Source organism: Gobius niger (assembly GCF_951799975.1).
Source record: "Gobius niger genome assembly, chromosome: 22".
NCBI lineage: Eukaryota > Metazoa > Chordata > Actinopteri > Gobiiformes > Gobiidae > Gobius > Gobius niger.
The window spans coordinates 4,441,186-4,468,665 of NC_136873.1; the positions used below are offsets into that span (position 1 = coordinate 4,441,186).

Genomic DNA, 27,480 nt, shown 5'->3' on the forward strand with positions numbered 1-27,480 from the left:
CGGCGTCCACTCGACTTCATCTTCATTTGACCTGTTTCAAGCGAGAACCAATAACAACGGCGCACGTGCAGCGGAGCCTCGGTGAATGACTCTCGCGATATTGTCTGTTTATGTCGTCGTTAGCGCAGCGCGTGCATTCCGTTTGTGTCCGATGCTAGTTCAGCTAATTTTTCAGCTAATTTTTTAATTCCTCGTCATGTCTCAGGCGCAGTGCGTGATGTTGGTTAAAGTTTATGTTTTGTTTGTTATGTTTTATGTTTTGAAGTTTGGGGAATCACCTCGAATAGTAGTGAACGTGGGACAAGTCATGTGATGCGGTGGGACGTAAAAAAGTGCCAAAATGGCGACGAAAACGAAGATGAGAATGCGACAAACAACAACAATAAAAACAAAATGGCCAAAAAGGGAGCAACACAAGTGTCAAAAAACGTAACAAAACGTGACAAATAAAAGTGACAAGAGAGCAACAAAAAAATGTCAAAGTGGCGACAATGCACCAAATCCAGGGGCGGACTGGCCATATGTCCATTCTGGAAGAGCACAGAAGGGCCACTGGTCCCGCCTTAACCGAGCTTTACCCAAATCTAAAAGCTAAAAAGAAAAGCATCAAAATAGCGAGAGAAAAAGAGGATGAAAACAAAACAAAAATGTGCCGGAAAAGTGACAAATGTGATGAAAAGTCAACAAAAACACGACGACAAAGCAACGAAAAGGCCACAAAAACGTGACAGAACCAGAACAAAAGAATGATGGAAAAAAATGTGACAAAAAAGTGACAAAAAACAACAAAAAGTCACAAAAAGTAATGAAAAAACCACAAAAATATGACAAAAATGCGGTGACTTGACAAAAAGCTACGATCACTTTTGTTGGTCTCAGCTTTCAAATGAGGTGTTACACTGTTGCTCTTCAGTCGAGAAGCCTTTAGATTTGGATAAAGCTAGCGCCCCTGGTGATATGTGGATACATTTTCATCTGACTGTAAACAAATGTACCCAACACTACGGCGCCATCTAGTGCTTACATCACCAGGTGCTGCTTCAGACATCTGTGTTTTACTGCATCATTCAATGGACTGTGCCAACATTAATGCCAGAAAAGGTTGTATAATGTGCTAATAATTATAATATTGGACTTGCTGCTTCTTGTAGAAACTCGGATGTGAACCTTGAATATTCCGCCGTGTTGCTTTAACCTCCGTTCTCCCTCCCCTCCCCCAGTGCATAGACCTGAGTGTTGGGATCCATCATGGTGCAACTGTCCCCCTCCCTCACCCCACCCCCTGACCTCCGTAGCCGCGGCGAAGACGGCCCGCCGGATCATCATCAGCCGACCGGTCCGAGGGCGGGGTCGTCCGACGGGGAGGGGGCGGAGCCGGAGCTGACGGAGGTTTACCCCGGATACGAAGGCTACATCGAGAACGGACTCATCTGCCTCAAGCACAAAGTCCGCAACCTGGAGAAGAAGAAGGTAGCTATGCACACTCGGGACAGTTTGTTAAAAATAACAATAGAAAATACCAAAATGACCCTGTTGAAAAGTGTACGCCCCCCAGTGTTTGCCGAGTTGCCAGAAGAAAGCCATTATCTCGCTTACACTATGCCAAACAGCACAGAGACAAGCCTCAGCATATCTGGAACTACATTTTTGGAGTGATGAGACCAAACAAACGTTACCTTTTGGAGAAGAGGCAACAAGACTATTCCTACTGCGAAATATGGATGAGGATAAGGATGAATGCAGCAGCCGATCCAAAAATACTGGCGGAGAATTTGCCCTCATCAGCCCGAAAGTTGGGCATGGGTCACACTCGGATGTTCCAACAAGACAATGACCCAAAACACAAGGCCAAGTCGACCTGCCACTGGCTCCAGCAGAATTGTACCACTGTGGGGAGAGCGCAAAGTGTTCATGCAAGACAGCCCACGAACTTACAGGAACTGGAGGCTTTTGGTCAAGAAAAATAGGCTGCTTTATCATTAGATTACACAGAACCTTCTCCACCACTACCACAAAAGACTCAAAGCTGGCAGTGATGCTAAAGGGTCATTTTGGTATTTGAATTTATGGTGATTTGAAATGAGTGTTCACATTTTTTTCACAATAAATGGCTTCACAACATCACTTACCATGAGTGGAAAAAAAAGTTGCGCCATCTACTGGTTTGACTCATGAGCTCAATATGAAACCTCCAGAATCTCAAACTATAAGTTAGCAAGGTAGCTAAGGCTAAATAATATTACTCTCCCAAGTGAACTGAATAAAATACCAGTAGAAATATTTATTACGTCATTTGTTGTAAATGTACGTGTGTGTGTGGGCGGGGCCACAGAGGCAGAACCACGGGCTGAACTGGTGACGTTTTCTGTACGCCGTGGACACGCTCTCCTCCAACCACAAAATATCAAATGTAGTTGATGCGTGAAACCAGTAGAGGCGCTAACCATGTGGTTTTAGACACAAAAGTGAGATTTTGAACAAGTTTGCACCAAATGTCAAAATGTTGACTGGGACATGTAGCTAACTCTATTCAACAACCATTTAGACCGTTTATCAGTAAAAAAAAAATGGATTTGGTGTTTAGTTACTCTTTAAGCTTCAAAATAGTTTGTAACTAGGGCCCAGAATTTGGCGCTACACCCCGGCTCAAGACTACAGCATACGGCTTGTTTTGCCTTATTCTGAATGGTTTCTCTTTATTTTCTACCTGTTTAATCAAACATGTTCTCATGCCGGTGATGTGTCTGCAGCTCAAACTGGAGGAGTACAAGCTGAGACTGAAGCGAGGACACAAGCTGAACAAGGACCAGCTGGTGAGGCCCCCTCATATTGACTGATCTTTGTATTTGGTTCAATTTTTCCTTTTCAAAGCGGTGTAGCTTTTACTGTGATTCATGCACATGGACCAGAAGAGCATGAATAGCACGCGAATACGGAAAAATATACATGCAAAGATGTTAATTTTAAACAAAATATGAAATGTTTTAGCCAAGTTGTAGATATTCAGGTCATTTTTTTTCAAATTTGAATCAAACTGATTATGTGGAAAAAATTGGAACAGTTGTTAACCTCTTACCACCCGCCAAAACCTAATGCATTCTCTCCTCTTTGCCATTGTCGTCACTTTTTATTTCCCTTATGTGTTTTTGTCACTTTTTTATGGCACTTTTGTTACTTTTTTTGCTGGATTTTGGTCACTTTTTTGTTGCTATTTTGTCACATTTTCTGCCGCTCTTTTGTCACTTTTTTGCTGTTTTTTTGCTGGATTTTTGTCACTTTTTTTGCTGATTTTTTGTCTTTTTTTTGCTGGATTTTGATCTTTTTTTGCTTGAATTTTTGTCTTTTTTTTGCTGGATTTTTGTCGCTTTTTTTTCTGAATTTTTGTCACTTTTTTGCTGAATTTTTGTCACTTTGCTGATTTTTTTTTGTCTTTTTTTTTTGCTGAATTTTTGTCTTTTTTGCTGGATTTTTGTCTTTTTTTGCTGGATTTTTGTCACTTTTTTTTGCTGGATTTTTGTCTTTTTTTGCTGGATTTTTGTCTTTTTTTTGCTGGATTTTTGTCTTTTTTTGCTGGATTTTTGTCTTTTTTTTGCTGGATTTTTGTCTTTTTTTTGCTGGATTTTTGTCTTTTTTTTGCTGGATTTTTGTCACTTTTTTTGCTGGATTTTTGTCTTTTTTTGCTGGATTTTTGTCTTTTTTTGCTGGATTTTTGTCTTTTTTTGCTGGATTTTTGTCACTTTTTTACAGAATTTTTGTCTTTTTTTGCTGAATTTTTGTCTTTTTTTTGCTGAATTTTTGTCTTTTTTTTGCTGAATTTTTGTCTTTTTTTTTTGCTGAATTTGTGTCTTTTTTTGCTGGATTTTTGTCTTTTTTTGCTGGATTTTTGTCACTTTTTTGCTGAATTTTTGTCACTTTTTCGCTGGATTTTTGTCACTTTTTCGCTGGATTTTTGTCATTTTTGTCCATTTACATCCTCATTTTCTTCTCGTTTTTTGTCGCTACTTTGAAGAAGCTTCTAGAATTGGAGAATTTGGAGAACAGGAGAAAACATGTTCAGGTGGGAGTTAAAAGGTTAAAAAAACGAACAAATAAATGAAATTAAAAGCTTAATATTAAGTACATGACTGAATTGGAAACTTTGTGGTGACGACGTACATTTGTGGAGACACGCTAAATCGGTGCAGTATTTAAAGCCTTTGTGAAGATTCGGCTATGTATTTTAACAAGTTTATTTGTTAGAACCTGAACATTTTGCTGCAGTGTCTCCACTCAACACACACACACAAGTCCTCCAAACCTGGCACTGTTGCGTTTTCCGTGGGATTTGAATGGGTTGCACTGAATGGGTTGGACCTGTGTTGTTCCATGTGAGTGTGATTACCCTCTGTCCTTCAGGCATGTGTGGAGAAGTACGAGGAGGTCCTTCATCATCTGTCCCTGGCTCAGGAGCTGCACCAGACCCTGGACTCTCTCACTCAGAGCGTAAGGACACCCCGAACTGTAAAGTGTGGGTCAAACACATCAAACCTTTCCAAAATAAGTAGCGTAACCGCGACACCTGTACATTACACGTCTGCATAATGTCATCTGCACATTGTGTGATACAATCAAAGTGTCATGGCCTGGTTCATGTTGTAACCATCGATCTATTATAATTATTTTAATTGTTATATTAGTTGTAGCACTCCTGCAATTTCAAGATTTTACTCATAGTATATCCGAACAGATGCTTATGTGATAGATGCCTATGTTATTACAGGCCGGTATTAATTTCGTCGACTAAAATATTTAGTCTTAATTTTAGTCAAAGTGTTATTTTTGACGACTAAAACTAAATTAAAAGTTTCTCATGAGACTAAAACTATGACTAAAATGTCCAGATATTTTAGTCGACTAAAATAAGACTAAATAAAAATGAAAGGGAGAGACTAAAATCATCCAAACTTCTATTGAGCGTCTGAAAGAGCCTCAGATCATGTAAATTCACTGCCAGATGAACAGCTCTGAGCTTTTTTCATGTGAAGCAGAAACCTGAAGTCGAGGACCACGATTAAATATGATTATAATGAATATTATAAATGCAAAGTCGACTAAATTAGTCTTAAATTTAGTCGACTAAATTGACATGCAATTTTAGTCGACTAAAACTAGACTAAAATTGAAAAGTTTTTTTTGACTAAATCTCGACTAAAATTACATTACATTTTAGTCAAAAGACTAAGACTAAAATATGTTGTCAAAATTAACACTGTTACGGACAAGTCACTTTTATTGATGTAATTTTCTATACCTGTTGCAACTAGTTAAATTTATTTAATTTTGGATAACAAACAAGTCCGTGGGAACCCAGGGTGCTGAGGGCGCTGCAGCCCCCCTGGTGGATAGTTTGTGAACTGCAGGCAATATTAACCCCCTTAACTCCCACCTGAACCGAGCCCTTTTTCTCCAGCTTTACCCCCAGTCCAAAAGCTTCTGGAAAAAGGGTGTGAAAATAGCAACAAAACTGAGACGAAAACAAGGGTGGAAATGTGAAAAAAGTGAGAAAACATTGACGAAAAAGTGACAAAAAATTTACAAAAATGGACAAAAATTTGACGAAAAAGTGAGAAAAATGGACAAAAAATAAATAAAAATTGATGAAAAATTGAAAAAAAATGGACGAAAAAGTGACCAAAAAATTACAAAAAAATGGACAAAAAACGGACGAAAAATTTGACGAAAAATTGAGAAAAAATGGACCAAAAAAAAAAAAAAAAAGACGAAAAAGCGACAAAAAAGTCACAAAAAAGGACGAAAAATTGAGGAAAAAATGGACGAAAAAGTGAAAAGAATTTGACAAAAAAATGAGAATAATTTGACAAAAAAGTGACAAAAAAGTCACGAAGATTTGACAAAAATGAGATGACTTCCCAACAAAAAAAGTGATAAAAAAATCTAATGTGAGGAAAAAGATCCATTTAGTTTTGTAGGTCTTTCAAATGAGGCGTTACTCTGGCCTACAGGATTTGGGTAAAGCTGAACTGGAGAAAATGCTCTCGGTTCAGGCGGGAGTTAAGAGGTTAATAAACAGGATTTATGCACAGAAAAAGTATTTTGGGGGTAAATTTTGTCCCTCAGCGCCCCCTAACTAAAATATCTTCCCACGGCTCTGATAACAAACTTGCATTCCACAAAAAACATACATTACATTATGCACAGTTGGATCTTAACAAGGTTCCAACAGAACTTCAATAAGGAACGAGAAGAAATGGGAGAGACAAAAAAATTCAATTTACCTTTAAAAACATTGAAAACAACAAAAACTGAAATTGTTTTGCAGCTGATCAGAAGTTTAGGACCACGTGCTTTGTAAAAGGCCAAATCTGTGCAAAAATGTGGATTCAATGTCATTATTTGTCAGGCATTGACACTACCATGACATCCTGATCAGTGGAACATTACCTTCTGTCACTTCCTCTCAGCAGCTTGAAAATTCAAATAAAAATGACTTTTCTGGCCAACATGTCTCCATTAAAATTGCTGCTTCACTGAAACAAAATAATTATGCAACAGACGAACTTTGAACTGATGTTATCCTTCTAAACAAGTCATATTTTCAAACTGACCTGACCTCCTGACCTCCTGACATCCTGACCTCCTGACCTCGGTGCAGTTGCTGCGTGCTCAGAGGAAGGCGGTGAAGAAGCAGCAGGTGCAGCGGGCGGAGTCTGAGCGGCGGCGTCTCCGCTCGGTGCTGCAGTTCCAGCAGGTCCTCCGCTGTCTGGACCGAGACCAAGTCCAGTCAGACCTGCTCTCCGGGTTGAACCAAGCGCCGAAAGTCCCGGCCCAGACCCTGCAGAGCCTCGGGGAGCTGAGGGCACTGCTGGGACTCGCACGGGACCATGCCCTCAGGTGAATAAACCTATTATCCAGATTCTTAAAGTGAGACGATGTAGGTGAATACTCTTAAGTACAAGCCTGGAAAGATTTGAGTCTATAGGAGCTGCGAAACTGAGGATTTTGTTGCAAGAGTGGACCAAACATGTGAATATTTGTGAATGAATAAGCGTGTTTTTTTCACCTGCAGCGTCTCTCTAAGTCAAACCCAGGACCTGATAAACTTCATGACTAATGTAAGTAATGCGACCCCTGTGTGTGCCAGTGTGAGTGAGCAGATGGAGAGGGCTGCAGGCCTGTTCCTGGAGCTTCTGGATGGGAAGGACACAACCGTCGCTGGCTCCACCTGTGAGTTCCTAGAAGACTTGGCAAAAATCAATTCAATATAGGGTTTTCACCACACTGAGATGTCAAGCTCTATTTCAATATTAAGTACAATCCTTTGTTATTTAGGCTCGGTGGCACAGTGGTTAGCGCTTGTGCTTTACAGCTTGAAGGTTCCAAGTTTGATCCTCGGCCAGAAGGGGGCCTTTCTGTGTGGAGTTTGCAAGTTCTCCCAGTATCTGATTTTTCATGAATGTGGGGCTAAAACGCAAAGAACCAGTATTTGTGACTGGCGCCATCCGTGCGCAACTCTAAACGCAACGTGGTGCACGCGCGATCTTTCATGTTACGCTAAAGGCTGAGCCACTAGGGAGAGGGCGTTATTTAAGAAAAAGAGGCGACCGAGTCCTGGTTCATTACAAGCAGCACTTGGAGCCGCTCTTCTGTGTCAACATTCACATTGTTTTCCTCTTTACATCGCGCTGCCTTGTCTTCTTCCTTAGAATCGACGTCAAATTGAAAACAAAAGCGAAATTGCCTTGAAAAGTCTGTTTGAACGTAGGTTACGCACGGGCCTACTTTGATACTGTAGATCAATGTGCACACCCCTATCATCAAAACAACAGTTTTCCATAAATAAACCACACACGCCTCAAGTGCCACAACACCAGGTCTAATCTGAGTTTTAAGTAGACATTTCCATCGTGATGATGCTCCTTGTGTGGCCACAGCTCAGTCCAAAAGAAAGAAGCGCATTTTACAGGGCGCATAGCAAGTTTTTTTTTTTTTTTTTAATTCAGCCACTCCAAGAATCCTGCAGCTGTAGCGCAAATGTTCCAATACGCTACAGTTTTCTTGCAACAAGAACCTGTCCAGGCCAATATCAGAATTAACATCGTGTTAGCCTCCACGCTAATCACTCCATAGATGGGAGCAATATCCGGGATATCATGCTGAGCTAGCCTGTTAAACCAGACCCACCTTCTTTCTGCAGGAAAGAAGGTGGGTGTGGCCACACACGGTAAACAAGTTGTTGATTGGCGGCTAAGGCCGAACCAATCTCGACCGTCACAGAGAAATGACAAGGCTACGTCACTCGCTGCACCTCTATGTTGTTAGTTCAATTAACATTAACATCAGCCAAAACTAATCATGGATGAAGTAGTCGAGGATTTTTCCTCGCGTTCTCCGCGTGAGTTTATATTCACTTCATATTTTTTTATTTGGACACAGCTGTCGTCGCGTCCGCTAATCGCTAATTGGTTTATTTCACTGACAATCTGTGCCGTTAGGCCCGCCCCTTCAAACTGCTTCAATTGCTCCGTGACCAGACTGATTCCCTGCGTGGAATGGACAGGGAAGAGTCTGGCAGAGCCCGGCAAATGCTGAGCCAATTGGTGTTTTTGTGGGAACAGGGATCATTTCTCGTTCTAAGGATAAAATATTGCAAGCCAGTGATCAGAAACACTGGTAAATGGTCGTTCTTGATTACACATCTACTCGCTGTCAGAAGACAATTGGAAGACATATTTTGTGTGAAAAATGGTATGAACTAGTTTATAATTTGCTACTGTCAAGGCCATGTCGGGCCTCATTCTTAGGCTCCTGAAATGGTCTAGAAATGGCTTTGTGACGTCTTTAAAAATGTAAATATATAGACTTGGCATTTGGCGTAATTAATGATTCTCTGGGTTTTAAAACGCACATTAACATTAGCATTAGCAGCTAGTAGATTACCTGCAGAATGAACCTACATTGTAAACTGTATGATTTGAATTTAAACGAATAGGCCACTGTTTTTACGCACTGAGATATGACGGCATTAGCCTTAGCCTCTCCTCCTCTCCTCTATAGCTCCAAACGAGGTGAATAGAAGCTACCAAGCTCTTCCATATTGTCCCTATTTAAATATGATCAGTAATATCTTCACTTTACTGTGCGGAAGTCTAAGCTAAGGTAAGAACATATCTCGGTATGTTAGAACGATGGCCTATTCCTTTAAGGACAGTATAAAGGGATAGACTAAAGGCTGACGCTGTAATGACAAAGTATGATCACAGTGGGTTTCTGCTGCTCAGTTTAAAAACGTTCACTGTCTTCTCTGTGTATTATCTGAAGTGACGAATCACTTCCATGGCTTCCTTTTCTGAATCCGATAAATAAAACTTTTTTCACCTGTAAATTAGAAGTTCTCAGTGCTTTTGTGATGCACATTTCTTACCAGTGTGACGTTTTCTTCTGGTCCAGTTGCGTCGCTGAAGGAGGAGCTGCAGGTCCTGGTTCTCAGTCCGTACTTCAGTTCTCTGTTTCCAGAGCCAGAACCGTCCACAAAGAGCTCCCCTGACTCCAACACAGATGGTGCGTACAGTTACTGGCGTGAGAACAGCATTCTGGGAGGTACAAAGGAATATCCGTGACCCTGTAAATGTAACTTTCTATTTGTTTCCTCCGGCAGCATTGAAGTCTGAGCCTCGGAGATCCACCATGCCCGAGGTGAACGTTTTGAAAATGAAAATTGAACTTTGTGACCATTTTTTTTGTGTACAATTAAACTTTGAGTATAAGGCATATTACTTTGCTCACGTCGGGACATATCTGGGCTCACGTCGGGACATATCTGGGCTCACGTCGGGACATATCTGGGCTCACGTCGGGACATATCTGGGCTCACGTCGGGACATATCTGGGCTCACGTCGGGACATATCTGGGCTCACGTCGGGACATATCTGGGCTCACGTCGGGACATATCTGGGCTCACGTCGGGACATATCTGGGCTCACGTCGGGACATATCTGGGCTCACGTCGGGACATATCTGGGCTCACGTCGGGACATATCTGGGCTCACGTTGGGACATATCTGGGCTCACGTCGGGACATGTCTGGGCTCACATCGGGACATATCTGGGCTCACGTCGGGGCTCACGTCGGGACATATCTGGGCTCACGTCGGGACATATCTGGGCTCACGTCGGAACATATCTGGGCTCACGTCGGGACATATCTGGGCTCACGTCGGGGCATATCTGGGCTCACGTCGGGACATGTCTGGGCTCACGTCGGGACATATCTGGGCTCACGTCGGGACATATCTGGGCTCACGTCGGGACATATCTGGGCTCACATCGGGGCTCACGTCGGGACATATCTGGGCTCACGTCGGGACATATCTGGGCTCACGTCGGGACATATCTGGGCTCACGTCGGGACATATCTGGGCTCACGTCGGGACATATCTGGGCTCACGTCGGGACAAGTCTGGGCTCACGTCGGGACATATCCGGGCTCATGTCGGGACATATCTGGGCTAATGTCGTGACATATCTGGGCTCACGTCGGGACATATCTGGGCTCACGTCGGGACATATCTGGGCTAATGTCGGGACATATCTGGGCTCACGTCGGGACAAGTCTGGGCTCACGTCGGGACATATCCGGGCTCATGTCGGGACATATCTGGGCTAATGTCGTGACATATCTGGGCTCACGTCGGGACATATCTGGGCTCACGTCGGGACATATCTGGGCTCACGTCGGGACATGTCTGGGCTCACGTCGGGACATGTCTGGGCTCACGTCGGGACATATCTGGGCTCACGTCGGGACATATCTGGGCTAAAGTTTTATAAAATGTACCTTACAAAAGCCAGCCTGGTCCTGTTTAATTGTACTGAACCCAGCATTATTACGGGGGGAATATCTAGCTATAGAAAGTTTAAAAGAATTCGGCACCAGGCTTTACAGTTGTTTAGAACATGTGTTAAGTGCAATGCTTTCTAATGGAAAACTAGCTTGTTGTGCTGCCACTAGATGGAGGTATCACAGCAATGGCTATGGTCATGGTCAATTTGATATCCAAGTCTTTCTTTAAAAAAAAAACTGTGATATACAGGACCTTCAAATGTGCTCTGACTTTCGTGACCTGCTGCAGAGCCCTGAACCCCAGCACCAGCCGGACTCAGACCCTGCTCCAGTCCAGGCCTGGGACTCTGACAGTGTCGCTCCGAAGGACCAGGAGCCCCCAGAGCACTGGGACGAGAGCCCGACGGCGGGGAAACCCTGGAGAGGAGGGGCTGCCCTGGTGCTCAAGGACCAGCCGGCAGCGAGGAGGCCGGACGAGTGCAAGAGGGTGAGTTCGACCCCCGCTGAGGCCGTCTGTGTTCAAGAGTGTGGACACAGATGCAGCTCGCAGGGGAAACGACTACTTAAGGGAAAATACAGACTCTTTTCTACATTTTAGGGTTTCACACACATCTCTACATAGTTGGTGAACTTTACTGTAGATGTAGCCACTCACGCGACTACTCTACTGTGATGGAAAGTTACAAGCCGCATGCCGGAATATGCACCACGTGATTGTTTGTAGTGATTTTCATTCATCCTTAAAGAAGCTGTCCTCCCTAGGATGGTCCATAAAAGTGTGAAAATGTGAGATAACCTTGATTAGAATCCCGCTTTAGATTTTGGCAATCATATGGTGATTTAGGACTGTGGTACGTGTATCCCGGGGGTACGCAAACACATTCTGTAGAAGAAAAAAAGTTCATAACAATCTGTTTAATATCGACCCGTTAAAACCACCGCACGGGAAACGCGCTTCTACAGGCGAAAGAGTCTTCTAGTTCAGACGTGGAAGAGGTTGTTCTGGACCTTTTTAATGTGTCCACTCCAGAACCAAACCTCGAGAGCTGCTTAGGACCCGAGTGCTTAACAAGTCAGACTGATGGTGACTTCCATAGACTTCCAAAGTTTAAACCAGCGCATTTGGATCTGTACCGTTGGTTTGACAGTACGACTGAGGGGGCGGGGTCGGAGCGCAGAGTCCAAACCAGAGTCTGATGTTCAGAATGAGCTGGTCACTGGGACAAAGCAAAATACTCGGCTTTACCCATTCACACTAACAGCCTGTTTTAAAAATAATTAAAAAATAATAATTTTCTTGTATTTACACATTCTGTATAGCCTTAATCACCAGCAAAAAAATCTTGAATGTGGAAAACCTGCTTGAGTTCACTGTAATAATGGAGGAAATAAACATGAACATCATAAATGACATGTGATATTCCCAGTGTTTTCAATCACGTTGAAGGGATGTTTCAGGATTTTTGACTCATTTCCTCGTTATCCAGAGTGTTGCTGATTTCTGGAGATATTTTTTTTGTAGTTTATGCAGTTCTTCTGTTTGAAGAGTTTCGTGGCGCTAGGCTAATGCAAGGCTAGCACATTTCTATGGTATCAGCTAGCCTGAATTAAAAACAGTGTGACTCGCTCCACAGAGCACCTGAGGCAAATCACTTATAACACCAGACTAACCATATAAATGTCTGTGTCCATAGAGTAATTTTAACCATTTTGCATTTAAAATAACTTATATTTGAGCAACTTTAGCTTCGTGGTTGTATAAGCTACGCAGCGGCGGAGTGATCTGCTAGAAAATAGTCCCTCAAAATGCGATCATTCATGTGATGCAGGTCAGTTATATTCCAAAAATCGACAGACATTTATATGGTTAGTCTGGTGTTATAAGTGATTTGCCTCAGGTGCTCTGTGGACCGGGTCACACTGTTTTTAATGCAGGCTAGCTGATACCATAGATATGCACTAGCCTAGCGCCACGAAACTCTTCAAATATAAGAACTACATGAAATACAAAAAAAAATATCTCCAGAAATCAGCAACACTCTGGATAACTAGGAAATGAGGCCCTATGTCAAAAATCCTGAAATATCCCTTTAAAGTACGGGATATGCGACTCGTCACCCAAAGCTTTATGGGGTGCACGGCTCCAAAAAGTTCAGGAACCACTGTTTTAGAGGTTGCAATAGCTGCTCAAAGATTCTTGGAAAAAGGCATGGGAGGATGTTGAAATTTTGACTTCTTATTTTGCGATTAACGATATCACAATAATTAAAATCAAGCGTAAATCAATGCTGCAGGTTTGAAGCCCCATCACAGAGGAAAGTTCCTGCAAATAATTGGCATTCCTTAAAAGCCAAATCATTGCCAGAAGTTTTCAAGAAAGACTTTCGACCGACATACTTGAGAAAAGAAATGGTTGGCCTGGCGTTCTGTAGGTGTTTATGGACGGAGGTGAAAGTCTGGTCACTGACAGTGTTTCAGCTTTAGTCCTGTGAGCTCTGAGGAAAATAATTCCCCTCCTCTTCGCTTCTGTAGATCATAAATCCACTGAGAAGTTTCATATTTACCTGCAGAGTCTTGTGCTATTGTTAGCGCCACAGCGCCTCACACAGGCCTGGCAGATGTATTTCACAGACCAGAGTCAATCCATGTTTCTGAGCATTTGTGGAGTTTGTTTTTGCAAAATTAATCCTCTGATTATCAATTAATTTGCATAGATCTTAAAAAAAAAAAAAATAATCGAAAATAATTTGGTCAAATATGGAAACAAAGGCAGGGTTCTAATCTAGAGGAGGTAAAGTTGTTTGGCCCCCATCGCTATGGCTGGGCAATTAAGCAAAATTTAACCTCTTAACTCCCACCTGAACCGAGCACATTTTTCTCCAGTTTGGCTTTACCCAAATTTAAAAGCTTCTTGGAAAAAAGTGTCAAAATAGCCACTAAAATGAGACGAAAACAAGGATGAAAATTTAAAAGCTTCTACAAAAAAGCGTCAAAAATGTGACAAACAACAAAAAAGCAACAAGTAAATAGAAAAATGTGACAAAAACTGAGATGAAAAGGTGATGACAACAACCTGGCAACAACGCATCAGTTTTGTAGGCCTTAGCTTTCAAATGAGGCGTTACGCTGGTCGAGAAGCGTTTCGATTTGGGTAAAGCTGAACTGGAGAATATACATTTGGTTAAGGCGGGTGGTAAGAGGTTAATCAAAGTTGCAATCCCTACTTTAATCTCAATCCAACCTTCATGAGACTTTATAGTTGTCAGCTTCACCAGCATTTCTTCAGAAACAAACAGCCCCAAGTTTTGGAATTTGGACGAAGAGACGATGGAAGATTTGTTGTGTTAAATGTAAGAGTTTTCCATTGTAGACAAAGGTTTTCACATATAGCAATTCCATGTTTTCCTTGTTCACTGTTTGTGTTTACAGAAGGAGAGGAAGACCAGGAGAGAGGAGCCATTCAAAGCGGTCAGTGCCAAATTTAACCCTCTGACCCCTCGTCTGTCGCAGAGATCAGGGTTATACAACAAAATTCATTTTCTTGGGTTATTGACTTATTTGGCCGGTATAACAATTTTAAAAACCAGTGCTCACAAAGGGAAATTAACTAAAGAAAGCTAAAGAAAGCACAGACTTCTAGTTATTTGTCCAAAAATACTGAACACCCAGATACGAATCAATACTAAATCTAGTGTCTAAACGAGATACTCAGTGTGCAGGTATTGATTCTTCACTGCGTTTTCATCCGGGATTCATAGAACCATAGTTACATACGTAACCTTCGTTCTATTTCATCCCTCCTGACTGCCAGAGGCGGTGCTGTAAGCACTGAATGACTAGTACCAGCTATGTCACGAGGAATCCTGAGCACCCACCTTACTCAGAGGATCCAGAAGGCCCCTGGAGGAGAGCACGGCCCAGAGGATGAGACGCCGCCACATTGACGTTGTAGAACCTGGTGAACGTGCTCGGGGAAGCCCATGACGCCGCAGCACAAATCGCTTCCAACAGAACCCCTCGCATAGCCGCCCAGGAAGTGGAGACACTCCTAGTCGAGTGGGCCTTCACCCCGATCGGCAAGGCGTGACCCCCCGCCTCATAGCAATGACAGATGACATCCACTATCCAATGGGAGAGACGTTGTTTAGACAGAGGACGACCCAACTGCGGACCTCCATAACACACAAATAGTTGGTCCGAGCGTCTCAAACTCGCAGTCGCCGCAATGTATGCCTCCAGTGCCCTCACAGGGCACAAACAGCCAGACTCCTCCCCAGCCACTCCGGAAGGCCGGAACTGTGCCCACTGCAATGGTCGGTTACAATGAGAACCGGATAACACCTTAAGTACAAATGCAGTGTTCGGCCATAAGGTAACACCGCTGCCATCCGGACTCCACCTGAGACAGGAGGGACTAACAGAAAGAGCATGTAACTCACCAACCCTTTTAGCAGAGACAATAGCCAACAAAAAAGCAGTCTTACAAGACAGCCACTTGAGCTCCGCTTGCACCAAAGGCTCAAAAGAAGGACGGGAGAGCGCAGATCCCAGGCAGGTGACTGCGGGACCGATGTTGAGGCCGCAACCTGCGAGCCCCACACAGAAAACGAGACACAAGATTATGGCTCCCCACAGTACAACCATCAATCTCAGCATGATTAGTAGAGATCGCTGCTACATATACCTTAAGGGTCAAAGGAGAGCGACAAAAGAAACTCCAGAATAGAAGCCACTGAACACAAAACCGGGTCCTCATCACGACCAGAACACCACCGGGAAACAGCCGCCACCTGTTATCATACTGCCGACGAGCACTCAAAATTGTGTGTTGGACAGGCGCCGGCAACCCAGTCAACTGCCAGGACCCTGTAACGGCCAGACCCACAGCCGAAGACGAGGAGGATCGGGATGCCAAATCAGTAACAAGGCGCCTCGGCCGCCGAGGGGGGGGCTGCATAACCCAGCTGAGACCTGAAAGCTGCTGTCTCGTCTGTCGTGCTTGAACAGTCCGTTTCAATGCCTCCAGGGCAGCCGAACCAAACATCTCTCCCGGTTCCACAGGAACACTGCGTAGGGTCCTACGGCATGTCTCAGTCAGCGTAGACTGAGCCAGCCAAACCTGCTGACGAGCCTGAACGAGGAAAGACATTACACGGCCCAGCTCCCTGGTCATCAGAGCAAACGCCTGCAGTGCCGCATCACTAAACCCGGCAGCAACCGCCACACCCCCCTCATCCTGCAAGGATGCAGAGAGTTATATGCAGAGGGTAAACATGAGGTGCGCAAGTGAGTTACCAAGACGACCAGCCCGTGCTCCAGCACTATAGGCTCTACAGAGGTCATCATCAGTAGCGCGACATTGAACCCGTGGGCAACGAACATCACGCCACAGAGCCTCATCTGGTGACACGATGAGTGAAGCTATGGCAGGTTCAACCGCCGGCATGCGCTCCAAGCCTGCCTTTGCCGCCTCATGCACAGCAGCCAACACCCGACCATCCGCGGAGAGGTGCGAAAAGGCTCCTGGGTCGCGCCAACATGCATTTAACTCCCTCAGATATTCTGTCGATTGTGGGACAATAAAAGGGGCAGGAGCCTTTACGCGCCGGAAGAAGGCGCTCCCAGGAGCAGATTCTCCCGGCTGCGGAATATCCACCCGCAGCCGCCTCAAAGCCATGCACAAGACCTCCTGCATGGAGCTGTCTGCCGCCTCACTAGCTGTGCTCTGAGTCGAAGAGCGCGATCCGGCCACAGACAATGGTGCCTCTCCTTCATCCCTACAGCGAGAGGCTGAGGCATCCAGAGACAAAACATCTTCAGTGAGACCAACATCCTCCACCTCCTCAACAACCTCTACCTCCCTATTCAAAACAGGCATGGGCGGGGAAGAGAACCCAGCCCCAGCCAAGGGAGGATCCAAGCGATGTGACTGAAACAGGGACTTCATCACCGCTAACTCTGCAGACAACTGCTCAACCCTCAGGGAAAGGCCTTCATCAGACCTCAACTGCTTCGACTCAGGCGCAGGCCCAACGACTGTGGACTCACTCCGGCGTTTCGGACGTGCAGGGAGAGCCACCTGCCCAGAAGGAGGAGGGTCAGCATCATCTTGAGTGCGCAACTGCGCCAACCTAGCCAGCCTCACGGCCCGGGACATGTAACCGCAGTTCATGCAAGGATGATCCGACAGCGCCTCCCGAAGGTGGTCAGGTCCAAGGCAGGCAGGGCACAGGTCATGACCGTCATCAGCCTGAAGCGCTGTCCCACAAGCCACACAGCAATGTGAGCCATCCATCCTCGCAACCGTCTGCAGCACACACGAGAGTGGGACGAGACGCCAAGCTCCAAGCTAAAATTAGGAGAGAGGGGCGCGAACGCTACCGTCACCAATTATAGCAAAGTAAAAAAAGAAAATGCTAACTCGGGCAGCAATCCGGACTATCGACAGAAAAAACAGGCTAAAATTGGGAGAGGGGCGCAAACGCCACCGTCACCAATTATAGCGAAATACCAACCGGAAAAATACCGGTAGCAATGCAGACTGTAGGCGCAAAACGGGCTAAAATTGGGACTCTATCGTCACCAACACTCAAATTTACCTACAGAAAACAGTCCACCAGCGAAGATCCAACTGTCGCAGCCCAAGGAGGGCGATCCACCGCTACTCCAGCCAAATTCGGCGACAGGGCATCCAACGACAGCAAAAAACTCCAAAAACTGACGGCTAAAGCCACGTTGTTCGAACCACACGCAAAAAGAAAAAAGGAACAGAGGCTCGGATGACGGGGGAATATATTACCTCCGGGGCGTCATCCAGGGTCACAGGTGTGACTCATTTGGAATTAACTACTCGAACTACGCATGCGCGAAGGGAACATTCAGTGCTTACAGCACCGCCTCTGCCGGTCAGGAGGGATGAAATAGAACTTGCCTCTATCAAAACATGATGATGCAACCAACAGAGTGATCAAGATTTGTTTGAACCGATGGCCCTCTTAGAAACCCACATCGGCCGATCTCGAGTCCCGTCCTCCTGTTGTTCTGTGTCTGGAGGTGTTTAACCCTTTGCTGTGCCCATCAGTGCGTGGACCTGCAGATGCCGGTAGAGGTGCTGGCGCTGCCCACAGACCCACAGCTGAGGAGGCAGAGGCTGGAGGAGCTGCTAACCAACATCAACGGAGCCTTCAGCTTCGTGCAGGTGACCCCAGCAAATGCTCCGTGAGTCATGTGTCCAGAGTCCATGTACTGAGCCGTTAATGTCTGTGTCTGTCAGGACTCTGTGTTGGACGGTGACTGCTCTCCCTCCACTGCCCACCACAGGCCGAGGAGAAGAGCCTCAGGATGCCCCTCTCCTCTGGGTAAGGTCCTTTACGCAAACCGATGATCTGCTGTCGGGAGGTCCAGCAGGTTTTTTTGGTGAGAACACCACCGTTCCCTGGAGGTGGTTCACATACCGTCATGCTTCACTTGTCTAGTATAACTTTTGATCAAGCCAATATTCCAGTTTGTGTCCCGTGTCTCTAACAGAGCCCTGCTGTTAGTCAACTTAACTTAGTTTTTACTGTGTGGAGATGAACCCCCCCTCAGGATCCCCAGGCAACAGAGACATGGTCCTTCACCGATACAAGTGTTCGAAATGAGTTTCCTTCGCAGATATAGGGTAAGGAGCTCGGAGTAGAACCGATGCTCCGTTACGTCGAGAAGAGTCAGCTCAGGTGGCTCGGGCATCTGTTACAGAGCCCTCCTGGTGTCTTCCATCAGGAGGTGTTCCAGGCATGTCCCTTTGGGAGGGAGAAGCATGTAGATGAAGGAATGTTCAGACAGCGCACTTTGAGGCAATGATCAGAGGATGAGAAGAGCGGCCACCATGAGGAAAAGTGGATTCTAAGCAAGTAAAAAATGTCTTGCTTTAAGAAATAAGTTCTTATTTTTTCCCTAAAAAGTAATAATGTTTTGCCGAGCAAAGTTTTCTTGAGAAAAAAAATCTTATGTTAGGAAATAAAATCTAGCCATTTCTTGTTCAGATAAATTTGCTAAAAAACATATTTTTTCTTGTAGCAAGAAAGACAAACTTTTTGAATCTTCTTCAGCTTTGGACAAAGAAAAAATAAGATCAACAACTCTTAATGTAAGAACTGATTCTCACAGAGAGATAACACATTCCATTCTTTAAAGTGGGCGGCTCGAGTGGGAGCTCGAAGGTCCCGGGTTCGATTACCACGAGGACGGGGCCTTTCTGTGTGGAGCATGTTCTCCCCGTGTCTACCACTAAAAACATGTACAATAGGTGAATCCTCCAGCAGGTGATTCTGACCATCAGCCTGGCTCCACATCATGGAGATGGGTCTCTGGGCAATATTTTCCTTAAATATTAGTATTTATTAAGAACATTTTGCTCAAAAATGTGTGTAATAAAGACATTTTTGCTTAAATCAAGCAACATTTAAGTAAAATACCCACAAAGAATGTTTTCCTTAAATTATTCCATTTTCTGAGCACATTTTGCTTAATTCTAGTTATTTATTTGCTTAAATTTAGTGTTTCTTTCTTGTTTCATGATAAGAAAAATATTCTAGAAATAAGAATTCTCAGCAAGAAAAAAATGCTGACCCCATTGGCAGAATTTTTTCCTTAAAACAAGACAAAATGTCTTATTTCAAGATTGTTTTCCTTGTTTTTAAGAGGGTACTTTTTACAGTGTGTTCACAATGAGCACATGTCTGTGGTGGATGCTCTGTCAAAAGCTTGATAAAACCTTCAATACTTGCTATATTTGACCATTATTTGACCATTAGACATGGTCAAACAGTCAATTTTACATTCACTCCATTCTCGGTGGTGTTAGCCTGTGTATATGTAGCTACAGTTCCACTGGGGGAACTGACGGAAGTGCTGTCGCGACTGCACACATCTGCACACACTAGACTGAAACTAGACTACAACCATTATGTAGAATTGACTAAAATGTGACTACAAGACAAACAAGCATTTTCATTCATAAGACTAAAACTAAGATGGCTGCCAAAAACACTTCACTGATGTCAAACTATGATTAGCATAACCATATCCAACTTTTCCACCAGAAATGGTTATATTTTTTTGAGCCCTTTCTTGTTTGTTAAACTGTGAATCCTCTCGTTCAGCTCAGTCTGACCTGAGGAGCCCTGGCGCCCCGCTGCCCAAGACACTGCACGTAAGACCATTCAAAAGTCCAAAAAGTGCCTTTATTACACATCGTTTTACACTGTTGTTGTTTCCATCAGTCCACGCCGTTACCAGGGCGACACCATGACACCAAACCCTTGATCCCGAACGGAGATCACAGCCTGAACTCCGTAGCAGTGGAGGAGGTAAGTCACCACTTTTTACTAACATGACCCCTTATATCATGACTGTACTCACTATATTGTTGAATATTGTGATGGACCCCAGGAAGACGAGCTGCTACCCTGTTGGCAACTAATGGGGATCCTAATAACAAATCAACCCACAAATAAATAAATAAATAGAGGCCTAACATTCTTAACGCACCGTGAGCTTCTATAACACATTTCAATCTGCTGCTGAGTGCTCATTTAGACATTACATGGGTTTGGACATTAGATTTGTCTGGATACTGCATTGGTTATTGTTTCTTGTTTGAATGTTTGGTGCAGCTTTACAAAAAACTGATCGAAACGCCCGAGTCCCAGCTTTGAGTTCTTCTTTTGTTCCTCGTTTGATTCTAACTCTGTGTCTTCTCTCCAGGACCTGGGGCTTATGTCCAGCAGCGAGACGTTTCCTCCTCTGTTCTGCACCGACCCCTCTGTCTCCGCCATCGACCACCAGCGCCCCCTGCAGGTCAATGAATGAATGAATGAGATCGATCTGCTCGTAAAAATCGATTCCCAAAGCATGATCGTTTTGAAATGTGCACCTCTGTGTAGAGCTCCGTGCCAGTGAAGCCTCCTCTGCCCCGTACTCCGCCTGCGGCCCAAAGGTTCACCACTCCCCCCTCCAGAAGAGGCCTGCCCCCTGCTCACTTCGACAACATGCACACGGTACGTCCATCAATCTGTCTGTGTTAGCGTTTGATATCGTTAAGGGAAAAGCTACTGAGAAAGAAAGTTCCACATTATTAAGCAAACCACCATTTTCACACAATATGGGAAAGAAAAAGGATCTTTCTGCTGATGAAAAGCGTGAACTTTTCATCAGCTGAAAAGTAACGGACATGGGCAGATAAAGACACAATTAGGGCGGTTTCTGCCAGACAAATACATGAGCTACAAAGCAGAAAACAGGTATTTGAAGCTGCTGATGCCTCTGGAGTCACCGGAACATCAAGGTGTAGGACCCCCCCTCAAACTCATGATGTGGACCCCCTCCTCCCCTGACCTCAACCCTATTGAGGACCTCTGGAGCCTCAAGCAAAACTTCAATGAGGGTGGGAGGCAGTTTTCATCCAAACAGCAGCTCTGGGAGGCTATTCTGACATCCTGCAAACAAATCCAAGCACATTCTCCTAAAACTCACAAGTTTAATGGATGCAAGAGTTTTGAAACTGCTATCAAAGAAGGGCTCCTGTGGTAAAATATAACTTGACCTGTTGATGTTTTTGATTTAGTTACAACCTTTTAAAATGCATTGAAACGATGAGTTGCATAATTTGGAGCAGTAGATTTTGAGCTTACAGTTACATACATCACTGGGAGGTTTTTATTCTTATTATTATTGTTTTATTATTTGCGATTCTCATTCTCATTGCATGCGGGGGAACTTGAGTTTTTCTTTCCATTAATTACACTAAAGCACAGGAGCACATGCTTTTTGAGTGCATCCTTAAGGCGAGACACTGCAGGTGAATAGGGATTTCAATTTGAAAGTGTTGCTGTCGATCACTGACATAAATGTGAGAAAAACATACATTGCAAGTTTTCTGTCATTTTATCTTTTCATATAAGAACAAGGTGTTTTATGCCTAAAAATGCCCCAAATTTCCCAACTTTTAGGGGACAAAATCTGAATAATGGATAGAGCTACATTCAAATTTATGGTTTCATTTTATTGATGAATGAGTTGCCAAGACTTTCTCAGAGCGGATTTTGGATTTCTTGTTTAGTTTTAAAATAAGCTGCTTTTTTGACATTCAAAACTCAATAAATGGGGCTTAAGGGATTAAATAATAAAAAATCCCTCTGAAAAAATCTTCCAAATATTATTCAGTCCAAGGCTGGAAAATGTGAAGTCTTTAGGTCCGACTGACGTGGACATAGTGTCGCCACAATGACAGAAAAATGTGTTTTGAGAAAAAGGCCCTTGAAATTGCATTCTCCCATATAAGTCTATGGGGGAACATTGAATCAGCGCAATATTTAAACATGTTATTGTGAAGATTAGTCATATTTTCTGTTTCCGGGTGAAAGCTTATATGTTCAGAGACCAATTTGGCCCAAAACCTGAAAACTGAAAAAATTGAGTTTTGTCTGTAGTGTCTCCCCTTGAACAGTTTCTGAACATTTGGACACCTTTTATTGGGGGTTATGCAGTTTGTTTCCTTAAAGGGGCTGGAAGCAAGTTCGCCATTTTATACTCACTACTGCCACCTCTGGCCATATATGTAACTGCACCTTCTATATTAAGCTCGTGCATGACGGCAATTCGGGCCGAAGTGATACATTTTTGAGTGACCGTACAGGATTTTAGAGGCAGTTGTGGTAAACAGGTCTGAGCTCATTCTACACATTAGGACATGGCTGGAACATGTAGGTGGAGGAAAATACTTAATTTTAACATTTTTAAACTCCTTATAGTCCCTTTAACTTGGCATATACGGCGAAGGATTATCAAGACGTGGGTATTTTGTGTACATAGAAAATGCACATTTTTGTTGAGTGTAGACTTATTATTTTTATTTATTCGCTTCATTAATGTTGTCTACCAAAGCCACAGACATGACAGCAACCTGATCGCTTGCAGAGGATTCCGAGTTAGAATCCTCTCTGGTCCTCATCGCAGCACCCCTCGAGTAGTGCTACGCTCGCCCACTGAGTGTGACACCACTTGTCTTCTCTGGTGCAGGTGTTTAAGGTGAACCCTGTGCTGCCCCCGACTGCAGAGCAGAGGCCGCGATTCAGCAGCATCAGCACCCAGACCCCTCCGGAGTTCGACACCAGCGACGACGAGAGCCACGAAGGTGTGGATTTGGGCTCCTAGTCCTGACAGTCCTTGTTTTCCGGTGTCTTTGGTCATTTGGCTCATTCTCCAGATCTCCTGAAGTTATTTCCACTCCAAAAGCTTAGAGCAAAACGGGAGTAGTGCTTGCTAACTTGTCATTATCTTAGAGCTGTTTCCCACACATGACTCATGATCTGGGACTTCCCAAGACTGGCCTTAAAAGTTTGAGTGGTCACAAGTTGTAAGAGTGAGGACTGGCCCCTGTAGGTTTAGCTAGCAGCTAATGTGACAATGGTAAATTTAAAGCTCATATTTGATCAACACTAAATGAACATACCTGTAAGAAGTGAACTTACCCGGTGGTGTAAGAGCATGACTAGCCCACACAAGTGCCAGTGCTTTAGCTTCAATAGTTGTAGGGACCAGGGCATAGGTGACCTAGGCGATCACTTATGTGGTGCCGAATTGCGCTTCAATTGTTTAACCCTGTGAGATCCATGTGGAGTTTCGATGTTCTTCCCGTGTCAGCTTTCTTCAGATACTCCGGTTTCTCCTGAGAAAAGAGAAGCAACACCAGTGTTAATTTCGTCGACTAAAATATTCAGTCTTAATTTTAGTCAAAGTGATATTTTTGACGACTAAAATTGGACTAAAACTAAATTAAACGTTTTTCATGAGACTAAAACTATGACTAAAATGTCCAGATACTTTAGTCGACTAAAATCAGACTAAATAAAAATGAAAAGGAGAGACTAAAATCATCCAAACATCTATTGACCGTCTGAAAGAGCCTCAGATCATGTAAATTCTCTGCCAAAGGATCAGCTCTGAGCTTTGTTCATGTGGAGCAGCTCCATGAAGCAGAGGAACAACATTAAATATGATTATAATGAATATTATCAATGCAAAGTCGACTAAATTAGTCTTAAATTTAGTCGACTAAATTTACTTGCAATTTTAGTCGACAAAAACTAGACTAAAATTGATATTTTTTTGACTAAAACTAGACTAAAATCGAATTACATTTTCGTCAAAAGACTAAGACTAAAACTAAATTAAAATATGTTAATAAAAAGCATCGCACACTCAGGTAGCCGTGGCAAAGACGATATAGTCACTACAATCGTTAACTTTTCGTTAACTTTCTTTTTTTCTTTTGAACCACAGTGCATGTTTTTAACTCTCGAGTCTCACCGTGTAAAGACAGAATGGGGAAAGAAGCCTTTTGCTACTTCGCACCAAATGTCTGGAATGAGGCACAGAAAACCTTTTAAAAAACCTTTCTCATGACCTTCCATCAGTTTAAATCCCTTGTAAAGGAGTTTCCTCCATGTGTCTGCTCTTGTTTTTAAGTTTTACACATTTTCTTAGATTGTGTTATAGTCTAATCGTTCCACTGTTGCCTTTTTGTTAACTGTTATTTACCTTGTATGTTTTAACAGGTCTCTCTTGCAAATGAGACATTGAGAGTAAAAAAGAATAATAATAATAATAATGTGGAGTGGACCAGCCCAGGTGGCTTAGATCTTCTCCAAAGAGTGGGTGTTGCCCATCAATCTGAAGGCCATACCCAGTCCAGAGCAGCCAATTTCTACAACAAAAAATATATACAATAAAAAAAAGAAGTTCTTTCATGGTTGAAATGAAAAACTCTGTCTCCTCTTGACTCCAGGAATAGGACGATATCTTGGGATGTCCCGTAAATCTGACCTCCAGTGTTTTCACTTTTTAGCCCTCGAGTATTTCCTGTCTCCGAGCCAATCAGGAGGAAGGCCGTCGCACTACCACAGACCAGTGAGAGGTAGGACACACAGGGCGGGGCTAAACGGGTCTCTGAGAGAGTCTCTGAGCATGTCCTGCTAAAGTTAGACAAATCCTTCTTTTTAGTTTGTCCACGTCTTCAAACAAAAAAAAAAGTGGTGTTTCTATTTGATTACATTGCGCTGGCACAAGATGGCCGCCAGAAAGACCATGTCCAACATATTACTACGGCCCCGTCCTCTCTTGTTTCATTAAAGATCTTTGCCCACAGTGCTTATTGTTGGCCAGTTCCATAAAGCACCACCCCTTGTGTAAATGTAAAGTGCTCGGATCATGTGTCTGAACCCAAATAACGTCCTCTGTTTGCAGCCGATAGGAGTGGCCTGTCCCTGCTGAGCACCATGGACCTCAGACCCCTCGACTCGGGACAAGGAGCCTCCCTCTCGGCCTCCACTTTGAGCAGGTGGGAAGGCATCTGACACACAAGGACATGATGCATTAAAAACTCTGTGCACGGAATGTTTTCAATATTAAAGCAGAACTAAGTAACTAGGTAGGCCCCACTGCAGGTGTCATAGAATGTTGCTGTTTTTTTTTTTTTTACCCATTAATTGTCCGTGAGAGTAAATACTACACTGACAGAAAAGACAAAGGGAGAGAGGGATATTGTGCATCCAATTATATAATGGTGATATTTTTTTTCACTCAGACTTTGCAGTAAATACTGTTTAAGTGGCGCTAGCCCACAGTTAGCTTTGTCCGTTAGCATGTTAGCTTCTTCTTCCTGATTCCATTAGTGTGCATTGTGTCACAGGTTTGACTTTCTGGAGATGTCATGGTGTGGTGTAGCCAATGATGAGATGAGGTTAAAAGGATAAAAATACAATTTAATGTATATGGGTTAAATAAATGGTCGACATATCCTGGGTCCGTCTACGTGGAGGTCACGGGGCCATCCTCGGGACACGTGCGTGGAGAGCCTGCCTGGGAGTTGGACAATATAGTCATGTGGTGGACGGTAACCAGTTATAAAATCAATAAAACCATGCGATAAAAAGCATGCAAGTAAACCCAAATTAAAAACACTAACTGGCACCATCTCACATATTGCACCTCCGGGTCTGAGCAGGGAAAGTTGCAAGTGTGTTAGAGTTGTCGTCTTGTCTAAGCTTGGTCCAGATCAGGTTATGCGCCAAGGGACATGTTTCCACGGAGATGTACACAAAACCTGCTCGCACAGATCCAAAAGCTCTATGTCTGGGTTTGTCAGCCCGGGCTTCGTAGTACAGGCCTCAGCTTCGTAGTACGGGTCGAAACAGGGTCAACCCTGAACGTAACCCTCTACTCCAGCTTGGTAGGTTACCCCTCTGGTCCTATCAGGAGGTTCTTGATTGTTTATTAAAGGGGGGGTATTATGCAAAATCAACTTTTTCAAGCTTTCCATCATGTTATTATGTCATTCCCTCATTAAAAACATGCCTGAAGTGTTGCCTTGACACATTCACGTATTTTTGAGTAATCTGTAAAAACTCTGACGGCGGCCATTTTAGGGATAGGTTTGCCTGAGTCCTCCTAGGAACGCCCCCACCTCCTGGAGACGCCTCCGAGCTTTCGTCACCAGCCGAGTAACCAACCACTGCTCCTCAGCAGAACCCCCTCCCCACTGATGCCACAGACAGCGTGTGGAGGGGGCGTGTCTAAAGGCTCAGAGGTTCTTAAAGAGACAGAGGCCTATTTCAAGACATTCACTACAGCCATTTTGAGAGACATTTTATACAAGGCAGTTATTCTAATTTACTGCATTTACAGACCAACAGAAGGTTTGCTCATCATTGTAGTGAGATATAGACTGGTGCTTTGTGACAAAAAAAAGAATAATACCCCCTCTTTAATGAACTTTATGTCTCCCCTCATTTTACAATGTACTACAGATATCACTTTAACCCCCTCTCCCTGTCCCGCCCTCAGCTCCGGCTCAGTGGACGCCTCCCTGCTGCCTCACCCCCTGGCCCCGCTCGAGGCGCCCAGCCTGCCCCTGTACCCGCTCCGCGTGGCCTTCACCTCCACGCGCACCGCCAACTTCGCCCCGGGCAACCTGGACCAGCCCATCGTCTTCGACCAGCTCCACAGCAACGCGGGCGACACGTACGACGCCCGCATCGGCCGCTTCACGTGCCCGGCGGACGGCACCTACGTCTTCCACTTCCACATCCTGAAGCTCGCCATCAACGTGCCGCTCTACGTCAACCTGATGCGCGACGAGGAGGTGATGGTGTCGGCGTACGCCAACGACGGCGCGCCCGACCACGAGACGGCCAGCAACCACGCCATCCTGCCGCTGCTCCGGGGCGACCAGGTGTGGCTGAGGCTGCACCGCGGCGCCATCTACGGCAGCACGTGGAAGTACAGCACCTTCTCGGGCTTCCTGCTCTACCAGGACTGAAGGACCCGGAGACCTGGAGGCACGTTTGGGTGGAAGATTTGTCACGAAATTGTCAGTGTTTTGTTTTTTTTGTTCACTCGGTTCAACATTTCATGGAAAATTGTGTTGCTTAAGTTTCAAGGAAAGTGGAAGGGATGTAATCTATCTTTTTATTTAGTTAGTTTGAATTTGTTTTCTTAACATGATGAGCTTTTTCAAGTCAAAATATTCAAAAATTGTTTGTTTGTTACTGTACAAGGCGTTTGAGCCAATGATTCCCCCCCTAATTTGTTTTTTTTA

General features: G+C 44.1%; 1 protein-coding gene across 1 annotated transcript; it reads left to right on the top strand.

Annotated features, from left to right (window-relative positions):
* Nucleotides 1-1,248: 1,248 nt before the first annotated feature.
* caprin2 (caprin family member 2) lies at nt 1,249-27,201 on the top strand (the record flags this gene model as incomplete). Its single annotated transcript, XM_079581165.1, has 25 exons — nt 1,249-1,470; nt 2,751-2,813; nt 4,396-4,482; nt 6,653-6,891; nt 7,142-7,224; nt 9,448-9,558; nt 9,656-9,693; nt 11,131-11,328; nt 14,271-14,340; nt 15,678-15,760; nt 15,940-16,127; nt 16,234-16,350; nt 16,399-16,561; nt 16,825-17,123; nt 17,447-17,591; nt 17,923-18,039; nt 18,115-18,199; nt 19,946-20,034; nt 20,105-20,191; nt 20,589-20,681; nt 20,768-20,881; nt 22,902-23,016; nt 24,670-24,798; nt 25,128-25,221; nt 26,727-27,201. The coding sequence occupies 25 exons, from the start codon at nt 1,249-1,251 to the stop codon at nt 27,199-27,201; spliced, it is 3,504 nt and encodes a 1,167-aa protein (XP_079437291.1).
* Between the last annotated feature and the right edge of the window lie 279 nt (nt 27,202-27,480).